Source organism: Cucurbita moschata, unplaced genomic scaffold (assembly GCF_002738365.1).
Source record: "Cucurbita moschata cultivar Rifu unplaced genomic scaffold, Cmos_1.0 Cmo_Scf00021, whole genome shotgun sequence".
In the NCBI taxonomy this organism is placed as follows: Eukaryota; Viridiplantae; Streptophyta; class Magnoliopsida; order Cucurbitales; family Cucurbitaceae; genus Cucurbita; species Cucurbita moschata.
Genome location: NW_019268537.1, coordinates 658,744 through 675,893, shown reverse-complemented (window position 1 = coordinate 675,893; position 17,150 = coordinate 658,744). Strand labels below are relative to the sequence as shown.

General features: G+C 36.8%; 5 protein-coding genes across 5 annotated transcripts; 3 read left to right on the top strand and 2 right to left on the bottom strand.

The window, feature by feature from the left end:
- Positions 1–825: 825 nt before the first annotated feature.
- On the bottom strand, positions 826–5,692 carry LOC111458564 (spliceosome-associated protein 130 A-like). The gene is made up of 4 exons (XM_023101308.1): positions 2,394–5,692; positions 1,763–2,254; positions 1,381–1,535; positions 826–1,294 (listed from the first exon to the last, which is right to left on the bottom strand). Exons 1-3 carry the CDS (start codon positions 5,406–5,408, stop codon positions 1,398–1,400), a joined length of 3,645 nt encoding a protein of 1,214 aa, XP_022957076.1. The 5' UTR covers positions 5,409–5,692; the 3' UTR covers positions 826–1,294; positions 1,381–1,397.
- Positions 5,693–6,153: 461 nt separating this feature from the next.
- On the top strand, positions 6,154–6,891 carry LOC111458697 (dirigent protein 9-like). Its single transcript, XM_023101488.1, has one exon. It carries the CDS (start codon positions 6,154–6,156, stop codon positions 6,889–6,891), a length of 738 nt encoding a protein of 245 aa, XP_022957256.1.
- Positions 6,892–8,013: 1,122 nt separating this feature from the next.
- LOC111458259 (dirigent protein 24-like) lies at positions 8,014–9,871 on the top strand. The gene is made up of 2 exons (XM_023100782.1): positions 8,014–8,235; positions 8,821–9,871. The coding sequence occupies exons 1-2, from the start codon at positions 8,050–8,052 to the stop codon at positions 9,808–9,810; spliced, it is 1,176 nt and encodes a 391-aa protein (XP_022956550.1). The 5' UTR covers positions 8,014–8,049; the 3' UTR covers positions 9,811–9,871.
- A 1,041-nt stretch (positions 9,872–10,912) lies between these two features.
- On the top strand, positions 10,913–13,378 carry LOC111458209 (glutathione S-transferase DHAR2-like). The gene is made up of 6 exons (XM_023100719.1): positions 10,913–11,196; positions 11,274–11,364; positions 11,431–11,574; positions 12,076–12,193; positions 12,279–12,419; positions 13,087–13,378. Exons 1-6 carry the CDS (start codon positions 11,139–11,141, stop codon positions 13,174–13,176), a joined length of 642 nt encoding a protein of 213 aa, XP_022956487.1. The 5' UTR covers positions 10,913–11,138; the 3' UTR covers positions 13,177–13,378.
- Positions 13,379–14,756: 1,378 nt separating this feature from the next.
- LOC111458619 lies at positions 14,757–15,576 on the bottom strand. The gene is made up of 3 exons (XM_023101381.1): positions 15,470–15,576; positions 15,294–15,399; positions 14,757–15,102 (listed from the first exon to the last, which is right to left on the bottom strand). Exons 1-3 carry the CDS (start codon positions 15,530–15,532, stop codon positions 14,963–14,965), a joined length of 309 nt encoding a protein of 102 aa, XP_022957149.1. The 5' UTR covers positions 15,533–15,576; the 3' UTR covers positions 14,757–14,962.
- Between the last annotated feature and the right edge of the window lie 1,574 nt (positions 15,577–17,150).

Sequence of the window (17,150 nt, the reverse complement as noted above, 5' to 3'; positions counted from 1 at the left end):
TTGGGTGGGCCGTTGCTCGATCTGGATTGGGTTTTAACCGATTGGCCCACTAAGAGTACTTCATATGGATTGGGCTTAAACTGTTCGGCCCACTACGCTGTTTAACTTCGTAAATTAATATTAAGACAAATTAGACAAAATACCTTCCTAAGTCCTTTATTTTAAAAAAAATACTCTTATTTATTCAAGTTACATTATTACCCTTAAATTTTAATACACAAGAAATTTAAGGTAAAAAAATTATGAGTCTAATATTAAACAATTAGTAATACTATCTTAATATTTATATGTAATTATTTAATTTTTTGTTTCGATATTCAAAATAAGCAAGAATATTTAACTCATATATATTAATTATCAGGGATATTAAAATACAAACATTAATTATTTCTAACATTTAAATTTCAATTATTTAATATGTATATTCATAAAACATCTTACATCACTAAAATTTTAAGTATATATATATATAAACTAGGCCAACTAATGACAGCGTCTCTAAGACTAAAAGGCTCGACATATTAATGCGATTTTCACTTTTAATGATTTTTTATAGTACATGTTCATGATAGTTTACAAACATTCTTCCAAATGATTTAGTGAAAAGCATACGTTGATTCGCTTTTTAAGTTTGTCATCAAATCTCAAAAAATAACTCTGAATAGGCAGTGTAAACTACCAAGTTCAAGTAGATAAGGGCCGAGAAAATTTCATAAGGATCGAAAAGAATACCCACGACGAAAAGTTCACGATGAGTTTACTCTTAATATTATGTAAATATGTAACATTCATTTGAGTAAAAAACAAGTTTTTTACGACCAAATGTAGAAACAAAAGAGAACAGATTTGACACTTTACCCGAGATTCCACTCGAGATTTATGGACAAAAGGTTTCACATTTTGAGACATCTCTAAAGAGAGTGTGATATTAACTCAATAACCTCAGTTACAATTAATAAGCCTAAACCTATAAACAACTAAGTTTCTAAGGCATTACTATTCTACACTTTGCAAGAATCAAACTTGCTTGATCACCCCTTGATGAAAGTATATGTTTCCCTATTGGAATGAAAAAATAACCCCCAGAAAAGCCCACTTCCTTCCTTCCTTCCTTCCTTCCTTCCATCCATTATGAAGTGCATCCATTATGAAGTGCACTGAAGAACACATCTCAAATATAACAACAAGACTCTACATTGCCATACCTCCATTCTTCTCAAACCAGATGGTCATTTGCATGTTTATTCACTTCATTAATGTCAGCTTATCTAAAGCTAGCTGCAGCAACTCTGTCCTGCAAATTGCAACCATTGAAGAATTAACACAAATTTACTACAATACCAAGGAAGTCGTTCTTAAACGCTAAAGAAAATTCTTCACCTTCTGCGGTTCGTCCCTCAAATAATCTTATTTCGTACTTCTTCGAGTTTTTTCAGTATCTCTCCTGGAGTACGGTCCAGTTCGTCAGCAATCTTTCTCTGCATATCCAGAGGAAGGGTTGGGAACTGCTCGCACAGATCCCCATCAATCACATCCTGTAAAGAACAGCCAAGTACGGTTGAGTAATATGGCAGTGCAGGCCAAGATCAAGTGATAGCAGAAATATCAGTATCGACTTAAAGAACAGCCAAGTACGGTTGAAGAGCACATTAATATAATCTACAACTATTCAAGCAATCAATCAAAAGCATCTAACATGAACTACACAGAAGGAATTTAAAAAATTCAAATAAACAAGAATCAGGAGCAGCAAATAATTCACCTTAACAGGAAAATAAGCTGATCTATAACCCATATGATCTCTTCCACATAAAGGTGGATGCTCCTGCCTCATATGCATCTCCAAGTGAGAAAAGAAATCAACATCATCACGGGAGGTGAAAGCATGCAATGCCCCCAAGCTTCCCATCACTGTACCGTACAAAATGCATTCTCCACCCCCTGGAATCAAAGACGCCTTTTGCAACGACGTGACCATGTCACCGATGTGAAATTGTATGATCTCCTCAACTTTGTTAGGAGCTCCATTAAGCTTTCCCTGCTCCCATTTTATCTTTCCTCCGGTTGGATCTTCTTCAATCTCATCTGAGACATCTTGTGGTAACCGCACAAAATAGATATTTCCAAACTTATCAGCACCAGCCATGGTGTCAAAATCCACATGATATGATGCCGTAATCCATCTAGGAACAGAATCATCAGCAAATATGTATAGTTGGTTTTCATCCCGCCTATACTTGCAATAATGGAAGGACTGCAATGCCAAATGAGAAAAAAGTTAGTGTCAACTGTCAAGTTAGCGCACACAACACAAAATAGGTGGAACATGCATGCAGTAATCTTCCTTGGATAGACACAATTGAAGCACAGATTAATATTATATTCAGGCATACCTCCTGAATGTCGCCAACATAAATTCGATCACGGTATGTCTGAATAGACACAATTGTATTCGGGAACAACTTATTTTCACATTTCCTAAGCAATCTTCTTTTCCCCAAATCATACAATCTGAGCACGGATCCTATTCCTGCAAGTAATCTTCCTTGGAACTGAGCTAAAGCGAGAGGAACACCTTCCACTTGTGTCTTGTGCAAAAGCTCAAGGGATTTTCCATCCTCCAGAAAACGATAAATATGAATATATCCAGCAACTAAACTCCGTTTTGGGAAAAACTGCAGCCCCTTTGCAGTGCCAACGGCTAAAAGGGTTCCATATTCCTTGTCGTGGAAATTCACGGTACAAACGCTGAATGCCGCTTCACTGTCCTGAAGCTCCAGCAGACAAGTTGTCGTGGCTGACCTAGGATCGAGAACTCGGATGCAAGAAACCCATTTTTCAGACTCTGCCTTTGGGTAACCATAATGCTCATCAGATAAAGGATCGTCCTTATCATCATCATCTCCACCATTCTCCATTTGCTCCATTGAGCCATGTCCATTTTCCCCAGCCCCTGCAGCCTCAAAGCATTCTTTTCTAGCAGCTTCTCGCTCTTCTGCAGTGAATGCTCCCTGATCACTCTCAATAACAACCAATAGTTTTCTCCTAGGATGAAGCACAAATTTTCTTGGTGTGTACCTAAGAGGAATGACTGTTTCGTTAAATGTTTCTCCCAATCTCTCGATGGTAAAAACCCTCAAGAAACTGCCAGCCACAGCAACTACACCTTCTGCACACTGATCCGATGAAAATGAGGAGGCATATTCAAGAGTTTCATATGATAGTGGCGTCAATAGAAAATGCCCTTGATGAATATATCCAAGCCAAGGTCTACTTGAGAGGCAAAGAATTGCACGCCTCCCCCTCAAAACAACAGAAAATAGTTTTGGTGCTCTTAGTCCTAAGAACCGGGATCGGGAATCAGAAAGCTGGCCTGTCACCATATCCACTACTGTTCTGAATAAAACCCCAGAATGCAATGCAGCATTTAGGAAAAGGCTAGCAGGATGATCTGCACCATCCTCCCCACCTACTGATGCCAACACTTCAAGAAATAGGAGAGATTCTGGAGCTGCAGAAACACTTTGCACACTTAAAATTTGCATACAGTCATCAGGATCCAATGATAGAATTCGTATCGTGTTGTCATAAGAACCAACTGCTAGGAAACGTGAACGCTGTCTTCCTTCAGGTACAGGGGCAATGTCCAAGCAAGCCACATCTCCAGACATTTCATGCTTCTCCACCTCTATTAACTGACCAGTCATGTCCATCTCAAAATAAATAAGCTCACCCCCACTCAGGGCAATCACCACTTGAAGCCTATTAGAACCAACCTTAACAATGGTCCTCTTGCCCGAAGTTCTCCATTCATTAATACGCCCATCTTCCCTAATATGCCTAATACCGTTAGGATGGACTTGCATGAGAGAATCATCGCCTATCAAAGAAACAGCAAGGGAAGGGGTCGTGTCAAGAAATCCACTATCACTAACTTCTTCAACTGTCTCACCAATAGAAAGAACAAGCGTTGCATTAGCAAACGACACAACAATGTATGCATCAAACTCATCATTGATGTTCTTTTTCACAGTCCAAACAGCACTAGGAACACCAGGAAGCTCTGACACAGCCATTTCACTGATGGCCAAACCAGGTCTCAATATTCGCAAAGATGATCGAGGACCACGCCCACAGAGAGTAAATATCTGGGGTGTTTCCTCCTCAAAAAGATTAACAATTTTCATGTCCATTATAGGCATTAAGCTCTCAACTTGATCAATCCTAACAAGATTTTTAAGTCTCCTAGGCTGAAAAAAGACAGGCTGAAAACCTTCTTCTGTTTCCATCAGAGTAGCCGATGAAGACTCAACATCAGCATCATCTCCTATGGATTGAAACTGGTATAGTGAGTGATTTCCAAATTCTGAGGCAGCAAATAGAAATCCTGATTTCAGTACACACATTGAAGCTGTAACTGCAATTGTATCAAAATACTTGATCTTCAGTTCTTTGACACTGTCATTGTTGTGTTCCAAGGTAACCTTAAATATATCTCCATACTCTGTCTGTAAAAGAAAGAAAAACATTGTTTTTTGCTTATGCATTGCTGCTGAAACTATAAGCACACCACGTTCAGCAGGTAAGTCTGCACGTCTAGGAATGACCGCTCTCACATCAGGATGTCCCTGATTCTTATAAATCACAAAATTTTCAGCACAGACTAACACTCCACTAGGACCATCCCCACCTCCAGGGACAGTAACAAGCATATTAGCACCATTATCAACAGGTTCTGACCACTTCCTAGAGACGTGATTGAGACCGAGATCAAGTTCATAAAATGTCAAATGCTTCTGGGCCTCGCTTGCTGCCACCCCCGTAGCATCCTGATCTGCCTCCGAGTAATCCAACTCAATAGCAGCAAATATTGGATTGTCAAATCCACAATCAACTCCACAAATTGAATAGACTATCGTATGCGACTTGTGAGCCTCCAATGGCGAAGAAATAGTAAGCCTCGCTGCTGTATCTCTGTTCAAAACGTAAACAAGCTTCTGCTTCTCACATGCCCCAATCATAACAGCCCTTCCTTTGGGATCAACAGCCAAAAACTGCCCCGGAACAATCCGGCGACAACCAGACTTCCCAAAAGTCTCCTGATGTATCTTGTCAAACACATTTTTATCCTTATTGTACTCCAGAATGACAATTCGACCCGAATCAGACCCAACAACAATATAATCTTTGAGAGCCCCAGTAAGCCTAAATTGAGCTAAAGACCGAATAGCACCAAAGATTTCAACAGAAAGAAGAGTTTGGATCTTACCACTATCATCTGGACGAATGAGATCCAGGACCTTCCCTCTGGCCACAACTATCTCCTGCGTCTTCCCACCGGAGAAATTCCCATTTATAGCAAAAACAATCCCGGTAGCTCGTTGCAAAGTGAGGTTATATAGGTACATAGCTCAAACAATTGCCAGCGGGTGCACTCAACTATGTCGACCGAAATCAGTCTTAGGGATTAAGGTAAAGAAATGGCGGTTCTAAATGGTATCAGCAGAACTTCGCCATGAAGATGAAGGTAACGAGAGGCCTTTAGTGTATGGGAGTTGGAGGTGTAAACCCCTGAAAATGAAAAAAATGCGTCAAAATTACGAAAATTTGAGTGCAGTATAAACCCTAGTCCAATTGAAGGGGACGATGAGCGCGGCAAACAGATCTGGGCCAATTCCCGGCTTCGTTCAAATCTAACGGCTCAGATTCTGAATAAATGATCGAGCTTATGAATGCGTGATGCACAGGATTACTAAATATTTTTAAATGATATTTTGAGATTATTAAGTGGTAGTTTATTACTAAAATATAATAAAATTTAAATGCATAAAAATTTAGTATTAAATGCTTGTGTACATAAATATTTTATTTATTTACTTTTGATATGGTATTTATAAATATTATTCCCAATCAACTATTATCTTTTAAATATTAAATATTCTATTATTTAAAAAATTATTGTTAATTATTCCATTAATCTTACTTAATGAAATATTATGATTTGTGAATGGTTCACTAAATCCACTAACAATTTTTAGTTAATCACTTGGGAATGAATGCACCCAAACGCATTCATTACCAACTAAACCCATTAGCCTATAAAACTGGCAATTAAGAGATTCTCATGTTCATATGATATCCCCTTGAGAACACATGGCCAACCTCCATTTTGATTCTTTACTAACTTATTTTCTCTCGTTTTTGGCCATCGTTAACCTCTCGTCCTCCACTCGGACCTTCGAAAACCCAGTTCGAAACCGCCACCATAGCCATCATAAGCTTTCGTTTTTAATGAGAGATGTGTTCGATTCAACTTCTCGCTCCTCTACGTCCAAGTTCCCAGCAAACACCAAAACAACGACTAATCAATTACCATTTTCAAAACCCTTAGGGTTTTTTCTACCCAGGGGAGGAATTCCTATACCTGAAGTCTACACCACGACGACGACGACATCTCCTACTACTGGAATCTCTGCTCAAACACCTGATCTATCAACAATTGGAATATCGTTTCCTGTTAGGGCGATTCTCCAAGAGTTAGAGTACGGAATTGTGAGAGAGATTGATGAAGAGTTGTTCAAAACTTCGAGTCGTAAACCACATGTAGTTGTTGGGAGAATAAAAGGGTTGTACGTAGAAAACAACGGAAATAGTGGTGAGCCTATGATAGCTATGAGGGTGTATCTTGGTAACGGTGAGATTAAAGATGGGTTAAAAATGTTTGGCGTGTATAAAAGTAATCACGTGAAAGAGTCTCATATTACTATAATCGGTGGCATGGGCAAGTACCTTGGCGCTAATGGATATGCAACTTTGAAGAAATCATTTAGAACAAAGTTGGGAGCAAATTATAACAAGTTCATGGAGTTGAATGTTTACTTGAGCAAATAGTGTATTTGGTGGCATGGGGGCATTTTGGTAATTATGTCAAGTGATTATTTTTAACCCAAGAAACTACCATAATAATAAGAAATCCAGTTATTTAAATTTTTGTAATTTTGTTGAAGTTTAGAATTGTGCATGAATTATTTAAAAGACGTGTCAACTCAATCGTAATTTAAACAAACGAAACATAAAAATTTTAAAATGAAAAATTATATTTAAAAAGATTAAAAAAAAAAAGTTAATATTAACACATTATAAATTCAACTTTTGTTGTTAAATTAAAACATCATAGTATAATATATTATAAGTTATATGATACATTAAGTTTTTTACTTAAAAGTAATTTAGTTTCCAATTCACCTCGAAAGTAATTTTAAAATGTGCAAAATATATTCTTCGTTGGAGTTGACGTCATTTATTTAACTTTCAACCATAAAGTTTTTTTCCTTTTCAAAATATTAATTATAATTCGTTTTCCAACTTCATTCTACTAATAAAATGTACATAATTTAAAATATAATATAATGTTATCAAAATTGAAAATACCATGATTAAAAAATAACGATATATATATAAAAGGCGAGAATAGGGGAATATAACCATCTTTCGGCCGAGTTTATCCAATGAGGAAAACTTTCTCCCGATTCTCTCTCATTCTCAATACTTATAGTCTTGATGTTTCGAAACTTGCAGTAAGTTAGTAATATTTTTTGTCTGGATGTTCCGGTTAACTTGGTGAATTGTAAATACTGAACTTCAACTATTTTATATTATCTCATCATTAGTATTTTTGGATTCGATGTTCACGAAGTTACAAGTTAAAAGAAAATATTCAACTCACTCCAACTACTCTTTGTTCAATCTCGTTCTCGGGTAATCGATATATTTTTCATCACTTGTTTGTGTTTGGGGTATCAGTTTGAACAAATCCATTTTCCACCAAAAGCAAATTTAGTGAACAACATCACTATGGAAAAGGAGAAGATTTTGATGGAGGTTTAGGTTTGATTAGAACCAAAAACCAACTCCATTTTATGTTTAATCATTAATTACCAGCTCCAATTAACTGCCTTCAACTTGGAATAATATAAAAGCCCACAACCCTTCACCTTCTTCTTCATCCAAATCTTTCAAGTTCTCTTCTCTGAAAGAACACAAAAGAAAATGGCTAAAATTCCTCTCTTTTTCTTCGTCGTTTTGTGCCTGGGTTTCAGTGGTCTCAGATCTTCCACTTCTGCCAGACTCTTGATGGATGACGAAGTCGACGCCGAGTCTCTGCCTCAACCGGCGGCGGTTTCTCCTCCTCTCTCCACCATCCCTGCACCGGCGGCCACTTCGCCGGCAACTCAGGTTCACTTTTTTTTTTGTTAGATTAATAAAAATATGAAAATTTGCATTTTGGTTTGATAATAACCATTAATACTTTAATATTTCATTAATACCTTTAAATAATTTTAAAAACTTTAAAAATTACTTTAAATTTTTTAAAAAAACTTAAAAATTAGTTTAATTTTTTTAAAAATTACTTACACTACAAAAATTAATATTAATGCCCTTAATTTTTTTTAAAAAATAGGTTTTAAAAAGTTTATTTTTTTTTAAATTTTTTTTATGGGTAAATAGATAGACGGTTTTAATATAATAAAAACTCATTTTAATAAGGATTTAAGAATATTAAGATTAATCTTAAAAAATTAAAATAAGATATTGATGGTAAATATATTTTTACACTTTTAGAAATATATATATATTAATATTTAAACTTTTGAAAATTTATCGATATTTTTTTAACAAAATACAAATTTTAATGTTTATGAGTGTTTTTATTAATTTAGTTTTTTTTTTTTCGATTAAATTCTTATGAGAATTTCAAAATTGTAATTTTTATGAAGAATATCTTCTAATTGGTGTTACTTTCGATTGTATTTTATTCAGGTCGGAACAACTACGCTACCGTCGACCACGGGGAGCCAGATTCCGGCAACCACTCCAACTCCGGCAGCCACCAACGACGAGGAAGACGACGACACGGCAGTACCCCAAACCAACCCACCAGTAGCAGCAGCCAACAATCAAGGGCCAACTGAAGACGATGAAGAAGATGACAATTCAGCTACTCCAGCCGCCGCCGCTGTCCCCACATCAACACCTCCAACTAAGCCCCTTCCGGCGGCGGCGGCGGTGGGGGTGGGGGTAACGGGCACCGAACCAATTTCATTTTACATGCACGACATCCTGGGAGGGTCCCATCCATCCGCCAGAGTAGTGACCGGAGTGATCGCGAATTCCGACGACAGTGGCCTCGCATTTTCAAAGCCCAACGACAACTTATTCCCAATCCAAGGAACACTCCCCTTACTCAACAACGACAACCTTAAAAACATCATCAACAACAACAACAACCTCCCTTTCCTTGCCGGCTTCAACGGCGCCTCCCAAGGGAACAACTTGCTCCTCCAAAACAGCGCCAACAACGGCATCCTCAACGGCGATGAAGACAGCCAGCCCTTTGTCACTGCCGGCCAGCTCCCATCTAGAGTCACCCTTCAGCAGCTCATGTTCGGCTCCGTCACTGTGGTCGACGACGAGCTGACCGAAAGCCACGAGCTTGGCTCGGCTGTGGTGGGGCGTGCGCAAGGTTTTTACTTGGCTAGCTCGTTGGATGGGACTAGTCAAACTGTGGCTCTGACGGCTTTGTTTCACGGCGGTGGACATGACCACGTGGCTGAGGATAGTATAAGCTTCTTTGGGGTTCATCGGACGGCGGCGAAGGACTCGCAGATTGCGGTGGTGGGAGGGACAGGGAAGTATGAGAATGCTAGAGGGTATGCAACGGTGGAGATGCTTCATCATGAAGTGGATCAGCATACAACGGACGGTGTGGATACTATTGTTCATTTTAGTGTTTATCTCTCTGAGGAGTGATTTGGGATTTGAGATTTGCTGCTGTTGATTGTCGTGTTTATGTATTTTAATAAAATGTTATGTTATTGTGTTTTAATTAATATAAAATTTAATGACAAAGTTTGCTTTTAATTTGTCTTATTTGACACGTGACAAAATTTGCCTTTAGAAGTGGTGGTTCATTCTTCTCCCTAATTGATATGGGATCTTACAATTCAATCTTCTTCCAGGGTCGTTCCCATTCTCCAATCGATGTGGGACCCCCAATTCCTCCCCCATCTGGTGGGATCTCACAATCCTCCACCCTTCTTCAGGATCGTTCCCTTCTCCAATCGATGTAGGACCCCCAATTCCTCCCTATCTGGTGGAATCTCACAATCTTCCACTCTTCTTAAGAGTCGTTCTCTTCTCCAATCGATGTGGGACCCTCAATTCTTCTCCGACTGATGGGATCTCACAACCCTCCACCCTTCTTCAGGGTCGTTCCCTTCTCTAATCAACGTGGGACCCCCAATTCCTCCCCAACCGGTGGGATCTCACAATCCACCCTACTTTAGGGCCAGCGTCTTCACAGACACTCGTTTTCTTCTCCAATTGATGTGGGACTCCCAATCTACCCCTTTCGAGGCTCAACTTCCCTGCTAACACATCACTCGGTGTCTGACTTTGATACCATTTGTAACGCTCCAAGCGCACCGCTAACGAATTTTATGCTCTTTGGGCTTTCCCTTTCGGGCTTTCCTCAAGTAGAGCATTTGCTAGGGAGAGGTTCTCCAACCTATATGGGATCTCATCCGATGTTTCCACCCTCTTATGGTCAGCCATGCAAAAAACTGAAATCAACCTATTCACTCAAAATCTCTAAGCACCACAAAAGCTCTATTACAATCTTTTTCTCCCCAATCAGCGATAATGTTTCTAAATGGATGTGGGCTGATTTTCGGATCATATTCGTAGCGAAAAAAATGCATCTTTTCTTCGTTCTTGATTCTTGTTCTTAATATTTTAAATGTTTTTGTGCGGTATATAGGTGGGGTGGGCTGAAAATGAAACGATGCACACACCTGTATGGCTAATTCGAAGCCCCATATAGAAAATTTCTTTTTCTATACTTTTTCTCGAGAGGAATCCCCTGCATCTTATCGATCAAATCTCTCGAGATGCCAAATTCCTGTCTGGGGCTATGGAATTCTTGTCCTCTTCCTATCATTTCACCGCCCCGCCATGGGAATTGATACCACATAACTTAAATATATACCCAAATTCCCGCACTCACTCCTCACTCACATCCTCTGTTTCTTCTGTGATTTCCCGTTTCAAAGCTCCCCACCCGCCCCTTCGATCAGAAAATGGCCATTGAGGTTGTTGTCAAGGCTGCTACTGGTGCTCCCGATGTTCTTGGAGACTGTATGTTCTTCTTTCCCTTGTTTTTTTTCGTCTTCTCAGCAAAATTTTGTTTGATTTTTGTTTTCCCTTTGTTGTAGGCCCTTTCTGCCACAGGGTTCTTTTAACTTTAGAGGAGAAGAAAGTTGCTTATAAATTGCTTCTTGTCAATCTCTCCGACAAACCCAGTTGGTAATGTCTCGAAATTTGGGTTGGAATTAAATGGGATTGTGTGTTGATTGTTGATGATTTTGGCAGGTTCTTGGAAGTGAGCCCAGAAGGGAAGGTGCCTGTTGTGAAGTTTGATGGCAAATGGGTTCCTGATTCTGATGTCATTGTGGGGATTCTTGAGGACAAGTATCCAGACCCTTCTCTTGTTACTCCTCCTCAATTTTCTTCTGTGTAAGTTTATGCCTTATTTAAGATTTTAACTCTGGAGAACAAAGTATTCTTAAACGGTTGGCTTGGGCCGTTACAAATAGTATCAGAGCCAGATACCGAGCGGTATGCTAGTGAGGACACTAGCCCACAAAGGAGTGGATTGTAAGATCCCACATCAAGGAGATCGAAACATTCCTTATAAGGGTGTAGAAAATACTCCTGAGAAAGTCCAAAGAGGACAATATCTACAGAGGGTTAGCTTGGGCTGTTACATTAACTTTGAGATACCACATAGATGATTGGGGAGGAGAATGAAGTATTCCTCGTAAGTGTGCAGAAACCTATCCCTAACAGACGCGTTTTAAGAACCTTGATGGAAAGTTCGAAAGGAAAAGCCCAAAAACGATAATTTCTGCTAGGGATGGACTTGGGGCGCTTATTTTTCTTAATAGTATTGCCCAATTCAGTACTCGGACATGGCATTGGCCAATTGTGTTGCCTCTTCTTTACTTGGGCTCGCAGGGGATCAAAGATAAACGGTGCTTTTGTAAAATTCTTGTTGAGCAAGGACCCCAGTGATGGTTCAGAGCAGGCTTTGCTTGAAGAGTTGAAGGCGTTGGATGAGCATCTTAAGGCTCATGTATGTGTGTGTATTATATGAACAACTACATTAAAATGCTTATGGTTTCACCCTACTCATTTTTGGCAATGCCCAATGCTGTCAGGGTCCTTATGTTGCTGGAGAAAAGGTAACTGCTGTTGATTTGAGTCTGGCACCAAAGTTGTACCATATTGATATTGCTCTTGGCCATTTCAAGAAGTGGGTTTTCCCCGAAAACTTACGGAGTTTATCCGCATACAAAAAGGTACGATTTAGTCACACTGGCGTTAGATAGCTTGTCATGAATACTTTTGATACATTACCCACTTCGATTCATCTACGTATTGGATTCATTTAGTTCATCTTCCGTATTGATACATGAATCATCTTAATTCATATATGAGAATTAGTATCGGTATGTTTATATAAAGGTTTGTCTAGCATTGTTGTGAGACGTGGAGCTAGACAGTTAGGAGAAAGTTCTGCAAGTAAAACTTTATAGTGTGAGAGATACACTTATAAACACTTTGATCATAGTGATTGGCTACGACTCGTGAATGTAGAGGAATTTTCTTCTCTCCGGATCATGTAAATCTTTGTGTTTTTTTGTTTATTTATGTTCGTGGGTGTGTGAGTGCAATCGATCTTGCCTCCGCTTCTCTGCTAGAACAAATTTTCCTAGGAAAAACTTTGTTCTTATGTTAAGCGTAGACGAACGGGTTCAATGAAACTACTCCCCTTAGTTTGTTCATCTAGTTTCTTGGAGTTGGAAACGATCAGGTTCGACATACGTTCGATCATAACAAAGAAAAGGAAGTATTCTAACTCAACATTTTAGCTCGAGAAGACTAAAGGGACCAAAAATGTAAATTTTTCTAGTGAATTAGCTTGAATTGGGAAGGCATACAATGGTCGGTTTGTTTATTGTGCAGTTGCTTTTCGCTCGAGAATCGTTCGTGAAGACGAAGGCTGTCCCAGAACATGTCATTGCTGGTTGGGAGACCAAGGTGAATGCTGCTTGAACCAAGACATGTTTTCATCCCAAGTTATGAACAGCACTGGACGTTGGTTGTCCTGTTTTCCTATGCCTCAATAAAACTGTATCACCGTGCCTCAATAAAATGGTGTATTATCACTTTACTTTGACTCATCATTAACCGTACTTATATTATATCACTATGCCTCAATAACACGGTGTATTTTCCTCCCCCGCCCTTATGTAAATACTCTCGACCGTCGCTTGAGTTCAGCTCTACGAAGTTGTGTGAGGTTCGTCTAGAGGTTCGAGCCACTATTCGGGGTCATTGGAACCTAAACTAGTATGTTATTGTATAATGACAAGTTCCATCACTCAAATTCAACTCACGCAAGTTATGTGTAATTGGTTGAGGTTCGAGACACCATGTGGGGTCAATGGGACCTAAACTAATATCGAGTGTTGAATTTGGTAGCTTCAACTCCATTATGGTATCACGACGAGCTCTCGAACATGAGTAAGTGCATGACTAAACCAACAAACTGATACCACACCCATCAAAATTGATTGCAGAAAAGAGCTTTAGTTGTGAATTAGTAATTGAAGAAATAACGTCCAAATTACTGGATTTGGGCCAGATTTCCCACAACCCTAAGACATTTGACATTTAGCTACTAAATAAATTGAAATTTAGGATTAAAATCATATATATATATATATATATATTACCTTAATTTAATACTTAAACAAAATATTAAATTGAAGATTATTTTTAGAAATTAAGTTAGTAGAGCATTGTATATATATATGTTTAAAAACTTTAAAATAATTATATTTTTTAAAAGAATAATAAATGGAAAAAAATTATGAAAGCAAACTGGTGAGTAATCCCACTCCAAAAATAAATCAAAATCTTCTAGGTGGCAGGGAGGAGGAAGGCTCCCGACCTGCCCGCCACGTGGACATCTCTAAATTGATTTAGTTATAAAATTTTAAAATTTAAATTGATGTAATTATTAATTTAAAATTTACCATATATTTAAAATATTTATTAGATAAGATTTTATTACTCTTTTTTGTTTTTTAAAACGCTCCAAATAAGAATAAAAGTTTTAATTTATAATATCCGTTATCAAAAGATTTTAATAAGTAACGAAAAGAAAAAAAAAATGATTTAGTTGATTTATACTTTCTTTTCATTTCAATATCATACATAATTCAAACATAATTTAAATTTTATAGACGACAATTTAAATTCATGAGGAGAAGCAAGTAAATTTGAATTTAAACGCTTGATAGAAAGAAAAAAAATTCATGATTTTGATGGCAATAAAGCTACTTGTCCCCAATATTATTTTTCTTCACTTATATGTCTCTACTTAATCAATAATGGACGATAGGAGAAGAGTCTTATGTCACAATCTCAATTACCCTACAAAAATTTACCCATCAACGTCTTGAATCTAATCATCAGTTGCCATGTGGCAATACCGAACATGAGCGAATTACAAAACTACCCTTTAGATATCATATAGTGAAGTCAATATAATTCGTCGAAAAAAATTTCATTCACTGTTTGACATAAAAGAAATATTAAAATGATGTGAAAAGTATGATATGAATATATTACGTGTCAAATGTTGTCAACATAAGGCATATGTATTATTATAATACTAAAAAAAATGATAAATTATTTTAGGCTAATATTTGTACATATATTCCATCTTTAAACATGTGTATAAAGACGAGACAAAAAAAAAAAAAAATGAAAAGGTCATAGTCAATAAGTAATTGGTGCATGCATGTGTATGGATTGGTCACCTAGTCATCACCTAATCGTCAGTATGTTTAGACATCATTCGTTGGATCAACTGTCTTGTCTCTTCTTCGGCTAGTATTCTATCATTTCTGCTACGAGATTCTAAATAAGCTTCAAAGAACTCTCTGTTTTCTTTCTCCAGTTCCTTCCACACTATTACAAAGAAATAATAAATTATCTAGATAGTAGATTTTTAAAATCAGTATGTCATCTAATAACCCTTTAATGCAGATTCGAATTACATTTGTAATTGCTTTGAATTATACGGAACAATGCACAAATTGTCAGCTATGTTGAAGTAGTGATGATGGGTGGGAAGAAAATAAGGAAAAATGGGAACGAACCAGTTTCAGTGATTATCGGAGTAATATTAGCGTATTTGGAGAGAGCTTCTATGCACTCCTCTTTATTCATGTGGAAGATCAAGCAGTTCTCGATCAGGTATTGCACCTACAAGCGAACGGAAATAACGTTCATAGACCGTTAATAATAAAGAACATGAAAGGAAATGAATGGTTACCATATGAATGTAAGCAGCAGAAGAATCAGCCATGAAATCTGAATTTATATGTACTACGCCCATCTGCGCTCAAATATATATAGATTCATTTAGTGAAAAGGGATTTGATAACGCTACACCGACTGGCAGCAATGGAGAGGTGAAAGCGTTGTGCTTATAGGAAATTGACTGGTGGGGTCAACCAGTAGTAGCGTACCACGTGGGCGATCGGTGATAATTGGTGCAGATGGGATTCCTGAATGACCAATCATTTGTCTCGTATTGAGACTCCTTACCACGTGATCTGTGGGCCCCCACCTCCAGATCAGACAAAATCACAACCCCACGGCCAACTCACCAACCACCACTTACCCTCTCCCATCTTCTTGCTTACAGGTAAACCTAGGTTTACGTTTACCTACGTGTCCATAATATATATCCACGTGGACAATTCATTTCCAACTCCACATTTACATCTTCTTAGCAGTTTTTAAAAATTAAATAAATTTCATAATTTATAAATCTATAAAATTTTTAATCCATTGATTTATGAATAAGTGATCTAATTGTGGTTTTAAAAAATTTACAAACTAATAAGACCCAAATTACAACGTTAATATCAGTAAAAATTTTAAATAATTAAATAATATCAAATATATTATTGAATTATTAAACTCTGAAATTAAAAGTTTATGACTTATTTATTAAAAGATTTATTAGTAAATTACAAACCTCCTAATAATATAATATAATTCAGAAGGTTGCATTTTACTCTATTAATTTAGAGTATTAAAATATGAAAATAAATATATATAAATATATCTATATATATATATATAAATTCAAATATATTTGGATAAAATTAAAACAAATGGTAAGACTAAGTAATAATTAAACAGAAAAAGTCAAATTAATTGAATCACAGGTAAGTAATTTTATCAATTATAAAGTGAAGTGACGTAACCTTATCTAATTATTGATTACTTTGTATTATAAAAAGCTAAGCATCTTCCTTTGAAGTTAAGCGTAATTAATTAATGATTACTCTTTTAATTTAACCTCCAACATAATTGTACTTCGGGGGCAAGAATGCAAACAAAAAGAAGGACAGGGGTCAAAATCGAAGGGAAACTTTCAAAAGTGGTCCAAAGAGTAATTAGAAGAAAATTTTGGGAAGAGTATGTGGGGCCCAGGGAATGAATGGGAGTGTTGAAGTTGCACACGCAACCACTGGTGTAACCTTTTCTATTTTGTCATTATTTTCCATTATTATTATTATTAAAAATATGGCAATTTTTATATTTGAAAATTTTAATAATTTCAAGCATATTCTAGTAATTAGTTTTTTTTTTTAAAAAAAAAACAATATTTTTTTTTACACCAAATTAGTTCCTTTTTTTTTCTTAATAATTTTAATAAGAGTAAATATATTCTAAGTTAGCTAATTATGCTTAGTTGATAATTAAGTAATTAATTTTTATTATAAATATCACATTGAGAAATTTAGACATAAAATTGACACGTGGACGAAGGAAACTAAATAGCTACTAAAATAGGTTGTTTACGTCTCAAAATAAAAAATAACCAAATTGTTATACAATAACATTTTAATCTTTTAACGGTAATAATTTAATACGTATGGTTAAAGATACGGTAAAGTTTTAATAAAACTGAAATAAGGTTTTTTTTTTTTTTTTTTTTT

Excerpts from the sequence above, each read along its gene's own strand:
- LOC111458259 (XM_023100782.1), top strand. The coding sequence starts at position 8,050 with ATGGCTAAAATTCCTCTCTTTTTCTTCGTCGTTTTGTGCCTGGGTTTC. Across the intron at positions 8,236-8,820 it reads CCACTTCGCCGGCAACTCAG|GTCGGAACAACTACGCTACC; the intron begins GTTCACTTTTTT and ends TATTTTATTCAG.
- LOC111458619 (XM_023101381.1), bottom strand. The coding sequence starts at position 15,532 with ATGGGCGTAGTACATATAAATTCAGATTTCATGGCTGATTCTTCTGCT. Across the intron at positions 15,400-15,469 it reads CTGCTGCTTACATTCATATG|GTGCAATACCTGATCGAGAA; the intron begins GTAACCATTCAT and ends GTTCGCTTGTAG. Across the intron at positions 15,103-15,293 it reads TCCGATAATCACTGAAACTG|TGTGGAAGGAACTGGAGAAA; the intron begins GTTCGTTCCCAT and ends TCTTTGTAATAG.
- LOC111458209 (XM_023100719.1), top strand. The coding sequence starts at position 11,139 with ATGGCCATTGAGGTTGTTGTCAAGGCTGCTACTGGTGCTCCCGATGTT. Across the intron at positions 11,197-11,273 it reads TCCCGATGTTCTTGGAGACT|GCCCTTTCTGCCACAGGGTT; the intron begins GTATGTTCTTCT and ends CCTTTGTTGTAG. Across the intron at positions 11,365-11,430 it reads CTCTCCGACAAACCCAGTTG|GTTCTTGGAAGTGAGCCCAG; the intron begins GTAATGTCTCGA and ends TGATTTTGGCAG.
- LOC111458697 (XM_023101488.1), top strand. The coding sequence starts at position 6,154 with ATGGCCAACCTCCATTTTGATTCTTTACTAACTTATTTTCTCTCGTTT.
- LOC111458564 (XM_023101308.1), bottom strand. The coding sequence starts at position 5,408 with ATGTACCTATATAACCTCACTTTGCAACGAGCTACCGGGATTGTTTTT. Across the intron at positions 2,255-2,393 it reads ATGTTGGCGACATTCAGGAG|TCCTTCCATTATTGCAAGTA; the intron begins GTATGCCTGAAT and ends TTGGCATTGCAG. Across the intron at positions 1,536-1,762 it reads CAGCTTATTTTCCTGTTAAG|GATGTGATTGATGGGGATCT; the intron begins GTGAATTATTTG and ends TGTTCTTTACAG.